The sequence below is a fragment of the Caenorhabditis briggsae genome (genome assembly GCF_000004555.2).
Source record: "Caenorhabditis briggsae complete genome, chrI, whole genome shotgun sequence".
Classification (NCBI taxonomy): domain Eukaryota; kingdom Metazoa; phylum Nematoda; class Chromadorea; order Rhabditida; family Rhabditidae; genus Caenorhabditis; species Caenorhabditis briggsae.
The window spans coordinates 14,470,048-14,487,391 of NC_013489.2; the positions used below are offsets into that span (position 1 = coordinate 14,470,048).

General features: G+C 33.7%; 2 protein-coding genes across 2 annotated transcripts in view; one reads left to right on the forward strand and one right to left on the reverse strand.

The window, feature by feature from the left end:
- Nucleotides 1-3,425: 3,425 nt before the first annotated feature.
- Cbr-ndx-8 lies at nucleotides 3,426-15,860 on the forward strand (the record flags this gene model as incomplete). Its single annotated transcript, XM_002646096.2, has 9 exons — nucleotides 3,426-3,518; nucleotides 3,947-4,045; nucleotides 5,985-6,062; nucleotides 7,937-8,040; nucleotides 8,104-8,236; nucleotides 8,365-8,546; nucleotides 14,516-14,603; nucleotides 15,381-15,488; nucleotides 15,762-15,860. The coding sequence occupies 9 exons, from the start codon at nucleotides 3,426-3,428 to the stop codon at nucleotides 15,858-15,860; spliced, it is 984 nt and encodes a 327-aa protein (XP_002646142.2).
- A 1,065-nt stretch (nucleotides 15,861-16,925) lies between these two features.
- The window catches only part of CBG08024, a gene marked incomplete at both ends in the record, with an annotated part of 2,673 nt that continues 2,254 nt past the window's right edge, over nucleotides 16,926-17,344 (reverse strand). Inside the window, one exon of the mRNA XM_002646097.1 lies at nucleotides 16,926-17,126. Within this exon, the coding sequence (XP_002646143.1) occupies nucleotides 16,926-17,126 (201 nt within the window). The remainder of the gene's footprint in view (nucleotides 17,127-17,344) is intronic.

Below are 17,344 nucleotides of genomic sequence, written 5' to 3' on the forward strand. Positions count from 1 at the left end.
TTGAAAACGAAGCGAGTTCAGCGATTTGAAGTTTTTAATGCGGCTTAGACAGTTTTGCAGTCTGTAGCGGCTTAGCCTCAGTAAACACCTCGCGCGTTTACTAAGGCTAAACGACTACAAACTATAAAGTGCGCCTAAGCCTCAGTAAAAACTTCAAATCGCTGTAACTCGCTTCGTTTTCAACCGATTTTCATGATTTTTAGAGGGAAATGTTGCGAATTTTTTATATTTTATAGAAAATCAGGATGTTTAGAATTTTTTTCCATTTTTTATTTTAAAATTTTGTCCTATTTGTGACCCGAAAACCCTCAAAAACTTGAAATCCAAAACTTGAAGATATTTTGAGTAAAAAACGGTAGAACTGTGGAAAACTAGCCAAACTACAGTAGTTAAGTCTTTTCAGAAACTTAGTAAATGACTACAAACTATAAAATGGTTCTTAGAATCAGTAAAGCATTCTCAAGTAACTGTGACACTACCCTAGTGATCCTCTGCCACCACCAGCTGCCCCTCCCCTCTCTCTCTCTCTCTCTCTCTTCTAAAGACATCTGCTCTTCTTATTCTATCCACACGGTCATCATCATCATGTCTCCATCGAGATAGTGTGAGAGAGTATGAAAAATAGAGAGACGCAGAGAAAAGGACACACTACTTATCGTGAAGACATGTGTTATGGTTCGAATTGGTTGGGTTCAGTGGGTTAGAGAGGAAAGAAGACGCTAATAAGATTTTAATGATTCATTTCACAGCAAAATCTGTGAGAAATTTGAGAGAAAAGAGCACAAAAATAGTTCGTTTTGTGCAAGGATTACTGCATAACCTATAATAGAAGACCACCCTAACTTTGAACCAATATATCTCGGTTCCTGTGAAAGATGTCAAAATTTTGTCAACTAGTAAAATGTTTATTATAACATCACCAATATTTTGTCAGTTAATCTCTTTTTGATATCTTTTACAGGAAATTAGATATATGGACTCAAAGTTGAGCCTTTGGGTGGCGTTCGTACCGTATTTTCCCCCACCCAAGCTGCTAACTTTGAGCTCAATTATATCCGTTTCTGTGAAAGATATCAAAAAGTTGTCAGCTAATATTTGTGATAACATGATAAACATTTTATCAGTTGACATCTTTTGATATCTTTTACAGGAACATAGGTAAATGGGTTCAAAGTTGAAGAACGAATCCGGACAAACAGACACACACGTCACTTGTGATAATACATAGGATGAGTGGTTTAACAAGAGAGCCATAAGGCGTGAGAAAAGAAGGAAAAATGTGAGAAACTAGAAAGTGCGAAAGAGCAAGAGCCTTTGGGAGACAAAAGATCACAACTGTTTAGACTGATCTTTAGAGCTTTGATTAGTTAGAAAATTCTAAAAAGTGGAAGTTGGAAGACAAAAATTTGAGTTTCAAAGGTTTTCATAAAAATAGCCCAAAAAAAAAAAGAAATTTGTAAATAATTAGCACCTTTTTGGCTCCAAAATGGCTCGGAATTTTTGAAAATTTGAAAATCATCATTTTGAAAAAAGCTAGAGCTCTTTGAGCACCTGACAAACCAATTAGCGGTCGTTTCTTTTAATCTTCTTTTTTCAAATCCTTTGCGGCTACTAAAAATGTTTTTTAATGAGCTAATTAAGAACAAAAAAAATGGGAACAGTTGTCTTTTTTAACTGAGCTTTAGAGCTTCAATTGCCGTCAAACCTGTAATAAAAGGTCAATTTTTGAAAAAAAAAGTCTACATTGTCAAGTTTGAGCTCTATTATCTCGATTCCTGTGATAGATATCAAAATAGTGTCAACTGATAAAATTATGGTGATATTATGATAAACAATTTATCAGTTGACAACTTTTTGATATTTTTCACAAGAACTGAGATAAATGGACTTAAAGTTGACGGGTTGGGGAGGGGGCTTTTATTATAAGTAACCAGCAAGCTGGCGCGCCTTCGGCGCGATTCAATCTAGTCAATCAAAAAACACAAACCAATTTTTTGAGTTCATTTTTTTCGGTGCTCTTGGGGACTGACTCATTTACTAAGGTATTTAGTGGAAGAGAGAGAGAACACTTGTAGGTGATTTTTCTCTCTCTCTTTTTTTCTTTGGCAAATATTTGAGGAATGAGTGAAAGGCAGAACAAAAAAAAATGAGGAGAAAAAAAGGAACAGTGTTAGGGAGATTTTAAAAATTTTGAAAAGAAAAAACCTATTAGAATGGTCCAGAGAATGCTGAAAAACTGGAATTTTAGGAACCCGATCTACCGGTAACACTCTAAAAGAGTGCCCTTTATCTTTGAGCCTTTATATCTCATTTCTTGTTACAGATATCAAAAAACTGTCAAATGATAAAGTATTCATCATAACATCAGCAATATTTTATCAATTGACCACTTTTAAATATCTTTTATAGGAGCCGCGATAAGTTAGATCAAAGTAATCGGACCTTCCAAGGGTGAGAGGCAAGCGGGGGGGGGGGGGGGGGGGCTCTCCCTTTATGCTTATTTATCTCGGTTACTGTGGAAGATATCAATAAAGTGTGTCTATTAATAAAATGTTGGTGATATTATGATTAACATTTTATCAGTTGACAACTTTTTGATATCTTTCACAGGAATTGAGATAAATTGATTCCAAGTTGATGGTTCGGGAGGTGGGGGGGGGGGGGGTCTAATTACGAATAAAATTTGAATTTCAAAACCAGAAAAGAAGAAAAAGAAGAAGAGTTTCTGGTCAAAGTGTCGATTCTCTCTTCCCAAGAAGACGAGACCCCAGAAACCGAAAAAGGACACAAGAACAAAAAAAAAGATTTAGATCTCTGATTAGATATTTCCGGAGAGAGAGAGAGAGGTCTTTCTTCTTCTTTTTCTGGTGGTAAATTTTGTCGGTGTGAAAAAAGACAAAAGAAAAAAAATGGGAAAAAAATGGAAATTTTGAAACTAGAAAATTTTTTAAAAATTTGAAATTTGATTTTCCGAAAATTAAAAAGGGCTCTTTACTTTGAGCCAACATATCTCGACCCCTTTCAGAGATTGCAAAAGACTGCTAGCTAATAAATTGTTTATCATAATATTACTAAAATTTTATCAGTTGACACATTTTTAATATCTTTCACAGGAACTGAGATATAAGGGCTCAAAAGGACACGCCCCTTCCCCCTTCCTTTCTCCCCTCGCAAGGTCTAATTACTTTAAGCTTAATTATCTCGATTTCTGTGAAAGATATCTAAAATCTGTCAACTGATAAAATATTGATGCCATTATGATAAACATTTTATGAGTTGACCTTTTCTTGATATCTTTTATAGGAACAGAGATAACTGAGCTCAAACATAGCAGTAGTTATCCAGCAATTGAAATTAATGAAAAGTTAGTTAAAAATCCAAAAAAAAAGATAAAACAGAAATTAAACTTTTTCAGGAGCTAAAAAATGAAAGAGCCAAAATATTTGTTGAGCCGAGGAGATGAGATAAAAAAGCAATTGGATTTGACTGATGATCCATCGAAACCCCAAAAAGAGCAGGTAGAAAATTTCAAATCCATTGAAAATTTAAGAAAATTCTAAATTTTTGAGATTCTGAGCATTTTATGCTAGCTAAATTCAGAAATAAAATACCAAAAAATGTGAAAAAACTCCAAAGGTACACAGAATTAATTGAAATTCATTGAAACGTTCAATAGAGCAAACTTGCTCCCCCAGAAACTAAATACCGTATGACCACCCAATCCTTTAACTTTGAGCCCATTTATCTCGATTCCTGTAAAAGATATCTAGAAGTTGTCAACTGACAAAATGTGTATCATAATATCAGCAATATTTTATCAGTTGACCACTTTTTGTTATCTTCCACAAGAATCGAGATTATTGAGCTCGAAAGTGACGCTTTGGATGGACTTCTAGTCGAGGAAACACGGTAAGTGCCCAACTCTCAATAGAGCGCATTTTTGCAGGACGCCGGAGTGTTAATTCTGCTTCACGACGACGGAGAATCGGAAATCAAAGTGTTGTTGTGTGTGCGAAGTCTTCAGATGAGAAGACATCCTGGAGAGGTTCGTTTCGGTAGAATAGGTTTGTCCAAAAAGGAAATTTCGGAAGGTCGATAAAATAAGTATGAGAATTATATGGGTTATGGTTTAGTAGGAAGAGGTAGGTGAGAGAATATGATTATAAAAATGATGAGTACTATCACATTGATTAAAAAAAACAGTATATTTGGATAGGAAAATATAGGAAAAGACTGTTCAGATACCAAATTAGACATCTAAATTCCAAAGTATCACTACAGTTGGATTTTGAGCTCAATTATCTCAGTCCCTAGATAAGATATAAAAAAGTGATCCACTGCAAAAATATGTGAAATTTAATTTCACATATTTTATTAACTGACCACTTTTTTGTATCTTTTCTAGAAATTGAGATAATAAAACTTGAAATAAGAAGCTTAAGAAATTCAATGGTTAACAAATGGAGAAATCATAGAAAGTAGCCATAACTTGTTTAGTTTTCAAGCTAGCGTTTTGATTTTAGTACTATTTTATAGGAAATCCAAAGATTAAGAATTCGATACTAAATTTGCTTTCGAAAACATATATTGAGAGTTTTTAGCACCCTATTAACATTGTTTTATGGCTCAATAAACTATGAAAACCTAGTTTTTTTAAATGATTGGCAGGAAAAAGAAGAATTTATGGTATTGGAGATGTTTATTATAACCATAAATACCGTATTTCCTCTAACAGAAGCTCACCCACACCGTTAACTTTGAGCTCAATTATCTCAGGTTCTGTAAAAGATATTAAAAAATTGTCAACTAATAAAATATTGCTGATATTATGATAAACAATTTATTAGTTGACAACTTTTTGATATCTTTTGAAAAAAATGAGATATAAGGGCTCAAAGGGACAGGCCCCTCCCCCCTTCCTCTCTCCCCTGGCAAGGTCCATTTACTTTGAACTCATATATCTCAGTTCCTGTTAAAGATATCAAAAATTTGTAAACTAATGAAATGTTTGTTATATTATGGTAAACATTTTATTAGTTAACAAATTTTTGATACCTCTCACAAGAAACGAGATATATGTGCTCAAAATTGACGACTCGGGTGGCCTTCTATAGTAGTAATTTTTGATCCTAAACTTTGCCGAAAATGCTCCGAAAAAAAAAGAATCCTATTAGGTTGAACAGAAAGTTTCTTCCTTTTTTGACAACTTTTTTGATCAAATTTTCCTCAGAGCTGAAGGGGCTAGATAAATGAAAGTTACGTCCATGAGCAGTGATAGTTGTCTGCCAACACTCCGGTAATTTCTTAATTCCACTTCTCATTTACACTAATTATATCGTCCACCCAACTGAACGTGTGAAGAAATGATGGAAGAAACATACTCATGTCCACATGGAGATCCATATCATAGTCCTTCCAAACACAGGGGTACGAATCGACTTATTTTTTGACTTCGCCAACAGACTTCGATCCGTTCACAATACTTGGTTGACTAACGTACAACGTCTTTGACATTTTACGAATAGTTTGAAATGGATCCGCCTTCACGGCTTTCAGCAATGTATCGAGATCCAACTAACTGGGCAGTTGTCATCTTTCAAACCGAACTCCCCCGAAAGGGATCTGTCGAACCAAAGTCAAATTGTAGGCGATAACGGAGCATGTCCTATACATACATTTGCCATTTTTTTGCAAATAGCAGGTATTTGAAGATCAAATAAAAACGAAAACATAATCATGTAGCTTATGTGCAGTCGGATAAGGGTCATAAGAATGGTCATTCCTTCAACACGGAGAGAGATAAAAACTAACCAATCTAAAATCTAATAGACACTGAACACAGCTCTCTAACAAAAAAAAGTTTGGCCCGCTACACCTTTTCTAGAACCAGAAGTGGAGCCTCAAAAACAACCCTGTGAAAAAGGAAGAAACTTTCTGTTCAACCTAATAAAAAAAAAGAAAAAAGCCAAAAAATATTGGTTCAGGTCTGTTTTCCGGGTGGAATGATGGATGATGAAGATGGAAATGATGTCCGTCGGACGGCGATTCGAGAAGCTTACGAGGTAAGAATAGGAGGAGAAGAAGAAAAAGACACTTATCCTCTTGAGAACAAAAAAGAAGAACATTTAGGGGGAGAAGAAGTGTGTGGGAATAAGACATAGTTTTCGAAGTGACATTTTCCCAAAATGTGACCAAATCCAATTGGGAATACATACTTGATATCTTCAAGGGGTGTTCTTCTTTATTTTGAGATCCTTAAAGTTTTGGCAAGTATAGATCAAAAGTTTTGATCTACTCGTCCAGTTAGTTAGTACTAGAATAGAATGACAAGTTGAGAGATCTTTAGAATTTATAGGGATTTTCTGAAATTGGGGGATTCAAAATAGTTTGAAATCCAAAGAACTCAAAAAATGGAAAAAAAAAGGAAAAGTCTAGCTTTCAATTTTGAGCCAATTTATCTCACTTCCTGTCAGAGATATGAAAAAGTTGTCAAGTAATAAAATGTTTATCATAATATCAGCAATATTTTATTAGTTGACATATTTTGATATTTTTTATAGGAACCGAGATATGAGGGCTTAAAGTAATTGTACCTCCCGAGAGAAGAGAGGTAAGGGGGAAGGGTGGCTGTCCCTTTAAGCCCATTTATCTCGAATACTAAAAGAGGTGTCAAATAGATCTCAACTGATAAAATATAGATGAAAATATCAGGAACATTTTATCATTTGACACATTTTTTATATATTCTATAGGAGCCGAGATAATTGAGCTCAAGCTTAGCTCTTCGAGTTTTGCGGTATTTTTTGAAATTGGAAACATTGAATTTTGAGAATTCAACTCGATTTTTTAGTTTTTAGCTTTGAAAACTTTGAAATTTCAGAATTTCAAACTAAGTCTACATTTTACTATTTCTCCTAATTCGATTATACACATAATTGGTCACAGACCAATTAACTATTTCCTTTAAAAAAACAGAAAAAAAAAGTTTTAAAACTGTTCAAAAGTAATTATCGAATCATAATATACGAAAACAGGTAGAAACCTTGAAGTTCCTGCTAATTAAAATTGTTCGATGAAGTTTTAAAAAAAAAGTAAAATAGCTGAAAATTTCAAAAAACTTGTCTTTAAAAATTCTAAAAATAGGCTTAAAATGACCGAAAATCAATGAAATTTACTAAAATAAAATTTCAAAATTCCCGCCTTGTCAAAGAATTTGTCAAAAAGTCAAAGAAATTTGTCACCGAATCGAACGGTTCAATGAGGTGAAGGAAAAGGGCGGAAAATGAGAAAAAACGAGAGAAAGAGAAATAGTATGGAAGAAATGAGAGACGCAGAGAGAAGGAAAAGGTCAATTTTCTGTTGTTCATGGGGAGGGAAATTGCAGGAAGTTGGAATCAAGGGAATTCTCGAAAAATGGGTTTTGGCTTATTTTTAATCTATTTTTAAATGATACATAAAAAATGAGCCAAAAATCATCAAAACCCGTTGAAAACGAAGCGAGTTACAGAGGTTTGAAGTTTTTTGGTTTTTTTTACTGAGGCTTAGAAGCGTTTCGTAGTTTGTAGCCGCTTAGCCTCAGTAAACGCACGCGCTAGTTTACTGAGGCTAAGCGATTACTAGGTAGAAAGTGCAGAGGTTTAAGTTTTTACTGAGGCTTAGACAGTTTTGTAGTCTGTAGCCGTTTAGCCTCAGTAAATTAGCGCGCTAGTTTACTGAGGCTAAACGACCATAAACTACAAGAATGCGTTAGCCTCAGTAAAAACTTCAAATCGCTGTAACTCGCTTCGTTTTCAACGGATTTTGATGATTTTTGGGGGAAAATTTTGCGAATTTTTTATATTTTATAGAAAATCAGTAGTTTTTTTAGAAGTTTAAAAATTTTTCTATTTAAAAAAGTATAGAAAATGAGCGACGCAGAGAAAGGGTGAAATTGCAGGAAGTTGGAATCAAGGAAACGGAAGATTATGTGGTTCTTGGAAATCTTCCAGCGTTTCGAGCTCGATTTGGAATACTTATTCATCCTACGGTGGCCTTGTTGAGGTATAAAGCCACTACAAACTACAAAAATTTTCTGAAAAATTCAAATTCTTAAATTTTTTCCAGAAGACGTCCAACCTTCTCCCTAAGCCAAAACGAGGTGGATTCAATATTTTGGATTCCATTATCCGAATTTTTAGATTCCACTTTTCATTCGACGTTCGCAGTGGAGAAGTATTATATGGTTCATATGTTTCAGGTAAGACTACAAACTACAAATCAGATTTCTTTTTTAATTTTTGAAAAAAAAAACGTAAAAAATTGTTTCCCCCAAAATTTTTTTTTGAAAATCTAATGACTACAAAGACTACAAACTACAAATTGCAGTTTGAGGAGTACCCTCTCACCTATGGAATCACTGCTTTGATGTGTATTATTGTGGCAATTGGAATTTTGGAAAAAGTGCCAAATTTCAGTTTGATGTCAAATTTAACACTGGAAATCATGAAGGAACAACAATTGAGCAGTTTGAAAATCATTCGACATGTCTATCAGTTTTCTGGCAACAAGTTTCAGAATTCGAAGATTTGAAATTTTTTGAAAATTATTATTTTTTGATTTTTAAAAAATAAATATATATTTTTTACTTTTTTTTGTTTCAAAATCAAGGATTTTCTCTTGAAAACCAAGCTTTTTCAAGGTTTTACAGATTTTAAAATTGAAAAACAATAGTTCTGAAAAAAAATCAATTTTCAGAAATTTTTTATTTTTTAAATTTTTTCAGAATAATTTAATTTTATTTTTTTCGAACTTTTTTTTTCATTTTTTTCAGAAATTGTTGAGGTGTGAAATGTGGAAATTTTCAAAAAATAGGGGGATTAATAAAAAAAAATGACACAATAGAAAAAAAATGAACCGGTTTTCTAAAAAATAGGAATAGGAAACAACTTTTTGAGGTCAAATATTGTATTTCAGTTTTTCAATTTTTTTCTAAAATTTTTGAATTTTCGAATTTTTAAATTAGAAAAATAAGGGTTTTTGAGCAACGCCTCTAGCTAGCTGGTGCGCCTTCGGCGCGATTTAACCTACAGTAAACACTGTAATAGAACGCCACCCAAACTGTCTACTTCAAGCCCATGTGTCTCATTTCTTATGAGAGGTATCAAAAAGTAGTCTACTGATAAAATATAGATGATATTATGATAAAAAATTTGTCAGTTGACCGCTTTTTGATATCTTTTACGGAAACTGAGATGATTAGACTTGAATTGGCAGGTGCCTCCCGACGCCCATCCCCCTTTGCCTCTCGGGAGGTCGCTTTCTTTGAGCTCAATTATCTCAGTTCCTGTGGGAGATATTAAAAAGTTGTCAACTGACAAAATATCAATGATATTATGATAAATATTTTATTAGTTGATCACTTTTATATATCTTTAACAAGAACCGATATATTTTGGCTCGAAGTTGGCGGTATGAATGGCGTTATATTAGAGTCACGTCAAATTATATTTATTTTTCAATCTTTTCAAAAATGTAAGGCCACAAAAAATTATTCCACGTATTGGATAAGAAATCAGTGTCTCTGTGAAATCCCTTTGAATCTTTATTGTTGGATAATTTTCAGTGGCACCTTCTCTCTGGTAAGAAGCTCTTTGCATTCCGCTGCTCATTTGTTGTCTCTTTTGCTTTTTTCTGTCGATTGGTCCAATGCGAAAAAAGTACTAAAAGGCCCGAAGGGTCGCCATGTTTCCGGGTTCATGGCTAGGTGTTTTATCACTGAACGTCCCCGAGTAGCAGAAGATTTTATCAATGATTAAAAAAATGGAGACAACAATGAAAAGCGATTATGCAATGTGGCTTCTTATCGGGATGAGAAGGAGCTTCTGAAAATTAACCGACAATGGTCTCCGAAAAGAGGTTTTATTTTTTGTTAGGAGATGATCTTGTTTTATTTTTTGTTAGGAGATGGGGGACCCTCCCTCCACCTCCTATATGGGTTTTAGAAGGTGATCCCATTGGTCAAATAAACCTTGTTTCCCTTTCATGTACTGAGCCTCTACGTGGCGAAAGGGATCAACAGGCTAGTTTCTAGTCTGGCTAATCAGTACCCTTGTTAGTTTTTATCATTCTTATTATGGTACAAAGTGATTGAGGGTGACTGAAGTAAACTTATGAAAAGCTCCGCCCATTTTTTATAGATGTTATTGGTCAATATTATTTTGAGAACAAGGTAAGGAGAATTTACAATCGGCTCATTAGGTTTTTTTCCCAGAAGGATTTTTCCCGGAAACTGAGATAATTGCAGTTGAAGTGAGGAGGTCATCCCTCTTGGGGTGCGCTCACAGTACTATCTTATTTGACCCCAATTATCTCAGTTTTAGGAAAGATATCAAAAAGTAATTTATAAATGAAATGTATAGAATTGAATTCTACACATTTTATTAGTTCACCACTTTTTGATATCTTTACCAGGTATTGAGATAAAAACGATTGAAGTGAGTAGGACCTCCCCCAGGGGTGCTCTGCTCCGCCCACCTCTCCTTCAACTTTGACCCTAATTATATCAGTTCTCCTGAAAGATATCAAAAAGTGGTCAATTAGTAAAATGTGTAAAATTAAATTTTACACATTGTATTAGCTGACCATATTTCGACATATTTTATAGCAATTGAGATAATTAACTTTGAAGTAAGCTACCCAGAGAGGGGAGTGGGTGGTAGGCTCGCGCGTACCACTCCTTTAACTTTGACCCCAACTATCTCAGTTACCAAGAAAGATATCAAAAAGCAGTTAACTAATAAAATGTGTAAAATAAAATTATTTTATTAGTTGACAGCTTTTTGATAGCTTTTTTTGTAGCTGAGATATGGAGCTTCAAAAAAGCCAGGACCTCCTTCTTTCATCATGGGAGAGGGCGTGGTAGGCCCCGAGCTTGAATCCTCTATCTTTGAGATAAATTATCTCAGTTCCTAAGAAAGATATCAAAAAGTAATTAACTAGTAAAATGTGTGAAATTCAATTTTCTACATTTTATTAGTTAGCAACTTTCTGATATCTTGTATAGATAATAAGATAATTCAAGATAATAAGATAATTTAAGCCAGTTCAAGTAAAACAGTTTGCTGACGACCTAAAAATTTATTGCCCAATTAAAAAAGGAGACATGGGAGGATCTCTGCAAGAATCAATCAATAAAATCTATGAGTGGTCAATGAATGCTAAACTAGAATTAAATCTATCAAAGACCTGCTGCATCAGTCTTGGTAAAAACCCAAAATATATAAATTATTTCCTTGATAATGACAAAATTAAACGGGAAACTACAGTTAGGGATTTAGGATTTATAATCACTGAGAGATTAGATTTCTCTAACCATTGGCAGAAAGCTATCAATAGGGCGAAATATGCTAGTTACTCTATTTTTAAAACTTATCATAGTAAGAACGTTAGATTAATGTCATTACTATATAAGACTTTTGTGCGACCGTATTTGGAATATGGAACGGTGGTAGCCAGCCCTTCTAAAAAACTGCTCATTGACAATATAGAGAAAGTGCAAAGCTCCTTCACTAGAAAATTGATGAATAGAATAGTGGGTAGAAACTTAACGAGAATTGATAAGGATTACAAAACATCTCAAGACAGATTGACCGAATTCAGCCTAGGATCACTACAATCTAGACGGGAAAAGCTTGATCTGAAATTCTTCAACAAACTCATTCTAGGTAAAATTAATATAAATCATTTATCATATTTCAAAATTAGATCGACAAAAACGCGCAGCCGCCACACCTACCAATGGAAAACTCCAAAGTCTAAACTTAAACAAAACTTCTTCACACATAGGGTTCTTAGTAAAATGATGAGCTCTACAAAACGGATCTAAAAGCCTGCTGTTGTCAGAAGTTCGGAAAAAGATTTGTTATTATCCACTATTATTCATGTCTAGGTTAAGAAATATAAATTTTATGTCACCATGTCCCTTTTTGTCTATTTATTCTCTTTTTCATTCTTTTTTCTTTTTATTCTTCCACGTATTTTTTACGCGATAAATACAATACAATACAATACAATACAATAATTAAAGTTAAAGTAAGGGAGCTTAAAAATCGCAGTGAATCCCGTTAGAAAGCGGCTTCAAAGCGATTCCTCCATTTTCAATACCAATATGATTTTTTCTGAAACTTCCAAATCTTCCACATATCTTATTTCCACCCCAAAAACTGCTCTCAATTGACAGCTCTTTGGCTATACCTGTTAGTAGTTCTCTGCTAAGTGCGTCATGTAGTATTTTCTTCTCCTCGCCAAAAAATCTCAAGTACTTCAGTACCTTCTCCCCTCAAATCACCCTCAGATTCTTCCGATTTTTCCTCTTTCTCTGCGTCTCTCAATCTCTAGTAGATAGTACAGTGTGTGCAAATACCCATCCTTTGGGCTCTTATTTTTCCTCCCACCTAGATTTTTCTTGGCTTCTACTTTTCTTTTTTCTTGGATTTTTCTAGAAATTTTAAAATTCCTTTTTTAAAAATAGCAGTTCCAGGAAACCCGACAAAAATGGCGCCAAATCGATCTCATCCGATTCCTATTCACAGGTAGGAGAGGGGTACTGTAGAATTCAAATTTTTTGAAAGTTTGAAGATTTTCGGCGGGAATTTCAAATTATATTGAAAACTCAAAGTCTTGGGGTTTTAAACCTGAAAATTAGAATTTTTCAAAAATTCGTAATCTGAAAATTGTTATTTTGGCCTAATTTTTTGAAAAATTCCAATTAAGTCAATTATTACATTTTTAGAAATTTTGCACCCAAATTATTTTTTTTTCCGATTTCTCATTTTTTTTCAATTTTTCAATTTCAATTATTTAGTTCCTATTGACCCAAAGAATTAAATTCTCTCCGCTTTTTTATTATTTGAATGTCGTAGGTTTTCGAGAAATTTGATACAGTTTTTCTCGAAAAACTAGAGAAAATAGGAAAAATTGGAAATAAAAAAATTGGACAATCTGAAAATACAGTAATCGGAAATTTGAATTTGAAAAAAAGGAATATACCGTAAACACTCTAATAGAACGCCACCCGGACCGTCCACTTTGAGCCTATATATCTCACTTCTTTTGAAAGATATCAAAAAGTTGTCAACTGATAAAATATTTATCATAATATCAGCAACATTTTATTAGTTAAACACTTTTTTATATCTCTTATAGGAGCTGAGATACATAGGCTCAAAATTGACAATTCGGGTGGCGTTCTATTATAGTGTTTACGGTAATTAAGCTAAAAATTGAAAAATAGGATATTAAAGGGTTCATGGAATTTCAAACTTTTCGAACTTTTCGAGAATTTTTTAATTTCCAAGTTTTCAATTTTCAAATTTATACTATCAAATTAATTTTTTTTATAAAAAAATTTCCAACAATTCTGCATAATTATCATTGAAATTCGGCAAAATTGAAATTCTTTACAAAATCGAAATTTTCAAAAATTTCAGTATAAAACGTTTTTTGGTTTCTGAAAAACAAAAAATTTCAGTTTTCACACCAACCTAAAAATGAGCATTTATCCTTTTTAACTATAAAAAATTTTAAAAATTTTGAAGTCCTAAAAAATGATTTTTTGATCTACCGTATAACATGGGTCAACTTTGAGCTTTTAAATCTAATTTTCTGTAAAAGATATCAAACAGTGATTAATTAACAAAATGTTTATCATGAAATTACCAATATTTTATCAGTCGACAACTTTTTGGTAACTTTAACAGGAACCGAGATAGATGAGCTCAAAGTTAAAAGCTAGTGGGTTTAAGTTTGAGCTCAATTATCTCAATTCCTGTTAAATATATTAAAAGTGTGTCAACTGATAAACCTTTAACATATAACAAGTAGTGATTTTCAAAAGTTTTAATTTTTGGAAAAATATTCAGAAAGTGTTAATATTTCTGTTATATTTGTTGAAAAAACACGTTGCTCCCAAAAACTTAATGGTCCATCTTTTGGGAGATTCAAAAGATTCACGTGAAATTTTAGTACTTTGATGTGAAAATTAAAACTTTTGAAATTCACAAATTGTTATATTATCAGGAACATTTTATCAGTTGAACACTTTTTGATATCTATTTCAGAAATCGAGATAAATTGGCTCAATGTAGAAAGTACGGTAGCTTCTGAAATTTTTTTCTGTTTCTCTTCTCAAAGTACCTAACCTACTTGACACTTTCCAAATCACCAATTACTCAAAAAAAGAGCAAAAAAAGTAGGAAAATATAGATACAGTCCGTTTCTCTCTCTCTCTCTCTCTCTCATCAATGTCAACAAATCCCGAAATCTCTAAATCTCTCAAATTTCCAAAGTCTTTTCTCTTTTTTTTGCTCACAGATCCCATAAGAGGTACTTGAGATTTGCTGGGGATTTGAGCAGCAAAAACTCGGTAGTACTACAAAAAATATATGGCAAATGGAAGGGATAGTTGGTAGTTGAACTTTGAAAGTGAAAATTAAAAAAAAGGAAAATCCCAAAAATTCGCAAAAAATTAAATTTCCAGATCGGCATCGCACACGCCGTCGATGCTTGTGAACGCCAAGAAATATCTCTCCGATCGACCACAGCTTTTAGATTGTCCACGTTGCAAGGTAATTAATCTAATTAGCTGACAACTAGCCGTTAATTAGTCAACTTATTGGAAATTTCAAGTTCTTGGAGTCCTCAAAATAGCCTAGCTCACTATCAGATTTGTTCAATTTTGAGAGCCACCAGGCTTCAAAATTGCATATCTCATATTCCAAAAGTCCAAGCTTTCTGAAAATTTCAGTTTATACTAATCGAAACTAGAGCTACATTTTTGTAGTTGACAAATTTTTTGAAAAATTAGGTCCTGGGGAGATATGCCACGTGGAAGCTGGCGCATCTATCGACTCTGAAATCAGCTATAGGCACCGCCGCACTTCCAAGGGGCATATCTCATAATTGAAAAGTCCCAACTTTTTGAAGATTTCAGATTATACTAAACAAAACAAGGGCTTTAATTTTGTAGTTGACAACTTTTTTGAAAAATTAGGTCCTGAGGAGTTATGCTACGTGGAAGCGCCCCTCTTTTTTGGCGCCTGCTCCCTCGCTAGGGTGGGCGCGCCTCCAGCTATGCCCTCTTCCACGTGTCATATCTCCTCAGGACTTGATTTTCAGAAGATTTGGTAACTATAAAAAGGAGGCTCTAGTTTTGTTTAGTGTACTCTGAAATTTTCAGACAAATCCAAAGAAAATATGAGTTAGGTTTTTAGCTAGTAACTTTTTGAAGTCCAAAAATTTAAAAAAAAAATTGTTTTTGAATCCAATTTTTTTTTCGAAATTATCGAAGATTTGAAATTTTAATTTAATCATCTTGATTAGTTTTGATTACCCTACATTTTCAGAATCACGGCGAAACGGAGCTTCGTTTCGTCAACGGCTTCTTCACCTACCTGTCGTTCTTCGTCATCCTCATCTTCGGAGTCACCATCCTCCCACTCTTCTTCCTCTGGGTAAGGTTTTTACTGTAGAGTCAATTATCAATTTTATTATTAAATAATTTTTTATGATCTTTCTAATGGTATTAAATTCAAAACTCTAGCTTTAAAACGAACAAAGTTATCGCTGGTTTTAAAAATATCATCAAAAAATTTTTCCGTTACTTTGAAAAATTGCTCATAACTTTCTTCGTTTTTATGCTATAGTGTTAATTTTGATACCATTCAAATCAGCTTAAAATTTTACATTAGAAATTATTAATCCTCAAAATTAACTATAAGTTTCAGGTCCCATTCTGTGTTGAAACATTCAAAGACGCCGAACACTACTGTCCATCGTGCCGCGCCTGGATCGGAACCTACAGACGTTTGGGAAAATCCACTTAAGACCATTTTTTTGAAATATTGATTTTTTTGACCTACTACTCAGAATCCTATTTTTCGCTTATTGATATAAATGATTTTTTTTGTGTGCCTAATGAAAAAGAAACATTTTAACGAGAATTTATTTTTGTACAAGCAAAAGGACAAAAGGTAAAGCTTAGAAGACGTCATCGTTGTGAAAATGGGCAAAATTATGCAAAAAAAAACGGAAAAAAACACGGGCAAGAAACACATAGTTTTCTCTAGAAGGTAGGGAAGGGTTAACTTGAAAATTGAAACTTTTAGTTCAAAATTTGGAATCTCTGAAATTCATTTTCACACTTTTGGGATCTAGCTGAAAATTACAGTACATATCAAACAAGTCTGAAGCTCCATTTTTGTAGTAGACAACTTTTTTGAAAAATCAAGTTCTAAGGAGATATGCCAAGTGGAAGAGGGCTACCTTGCGGGGTGCCCAAACTAGCAAGGGAGCAGGCGCCAAACAGAGCACGCTCTTCCACGTGGCATATCTCTTCAGGGCTTGATTTTCAGAAAAGCTTGTCAACTACAAAAATGAAGCCCTAGTTTTGTTTAATGTACATAGCAAGTTTTAGCTAAATCCAAAAAGTTTGAAATAGGATTTTTAGAGATTCAAAAAGGATAGCCTGAAAATTTTCCGATTTTCAGTACAAACTTCAGAACCTCTGAAAATCTAGCTCTGATTTTTTCGATTTGTCTGAAAGTAGAGCTTCATTTTGTTAGTTGACAACTTTCTATGAAAACGCTTCTTAAAGAGGATACGCCACTTGAAAGAAGGTATACCTTGAGGCCCGCCCATCCTAGCAAGAGAGCAGGCGCCAAAAAAGGAGTTTTCTTCCACGTGCCATATCTTTTTAAGGATTGATATTCAGAAAAAATTGTCAACAGCAAAAATGAAGCTCTAGTCTTGCTTAGTGTACTCAGCAATTTTCAGCTAGATCCAAAGCTTTTGAGATACGATTTTCAGATTTTCAAAAAATTGTCAATTTTTCAAGTCATAGCAAGCACCAAAGTCAAAAAACTGGGTGAAAAATAATAAGCACCAAAAAATTAGACCCGACTGAATCGGCCCAAAAATTTCTTGCAAGCCGGACAAGTGTGAGTGACGTCACGCAGCTGGTCCAGGAAGAATGGGACACAACAGAAGCACCAAGGGATAATGAAAAGGAAGAGCCCGAGGAAGGCGAAAATGGCACAAATGATCCATGGAAGAATGCCGGAGACAAACTCAATGTGTGACACGATATGGTTCTGGAAATAGGGAGAAATTGGGATAGGGATAAGGTGGGAAAGGACTACAAATTACAAAAAAATTGGATAGAAACAAAGGTAAATAGATTTATAGTCGAAGTTTTTGATTTGCCTGAAAATCTAGCTCAACTTTATTGGATCTGTCTGAAAATCTCAGAGTCTGCTAAACAAATCTAGTGTTTTATTTTTGTAATCGACACTATTTTTTCTGAAAATCA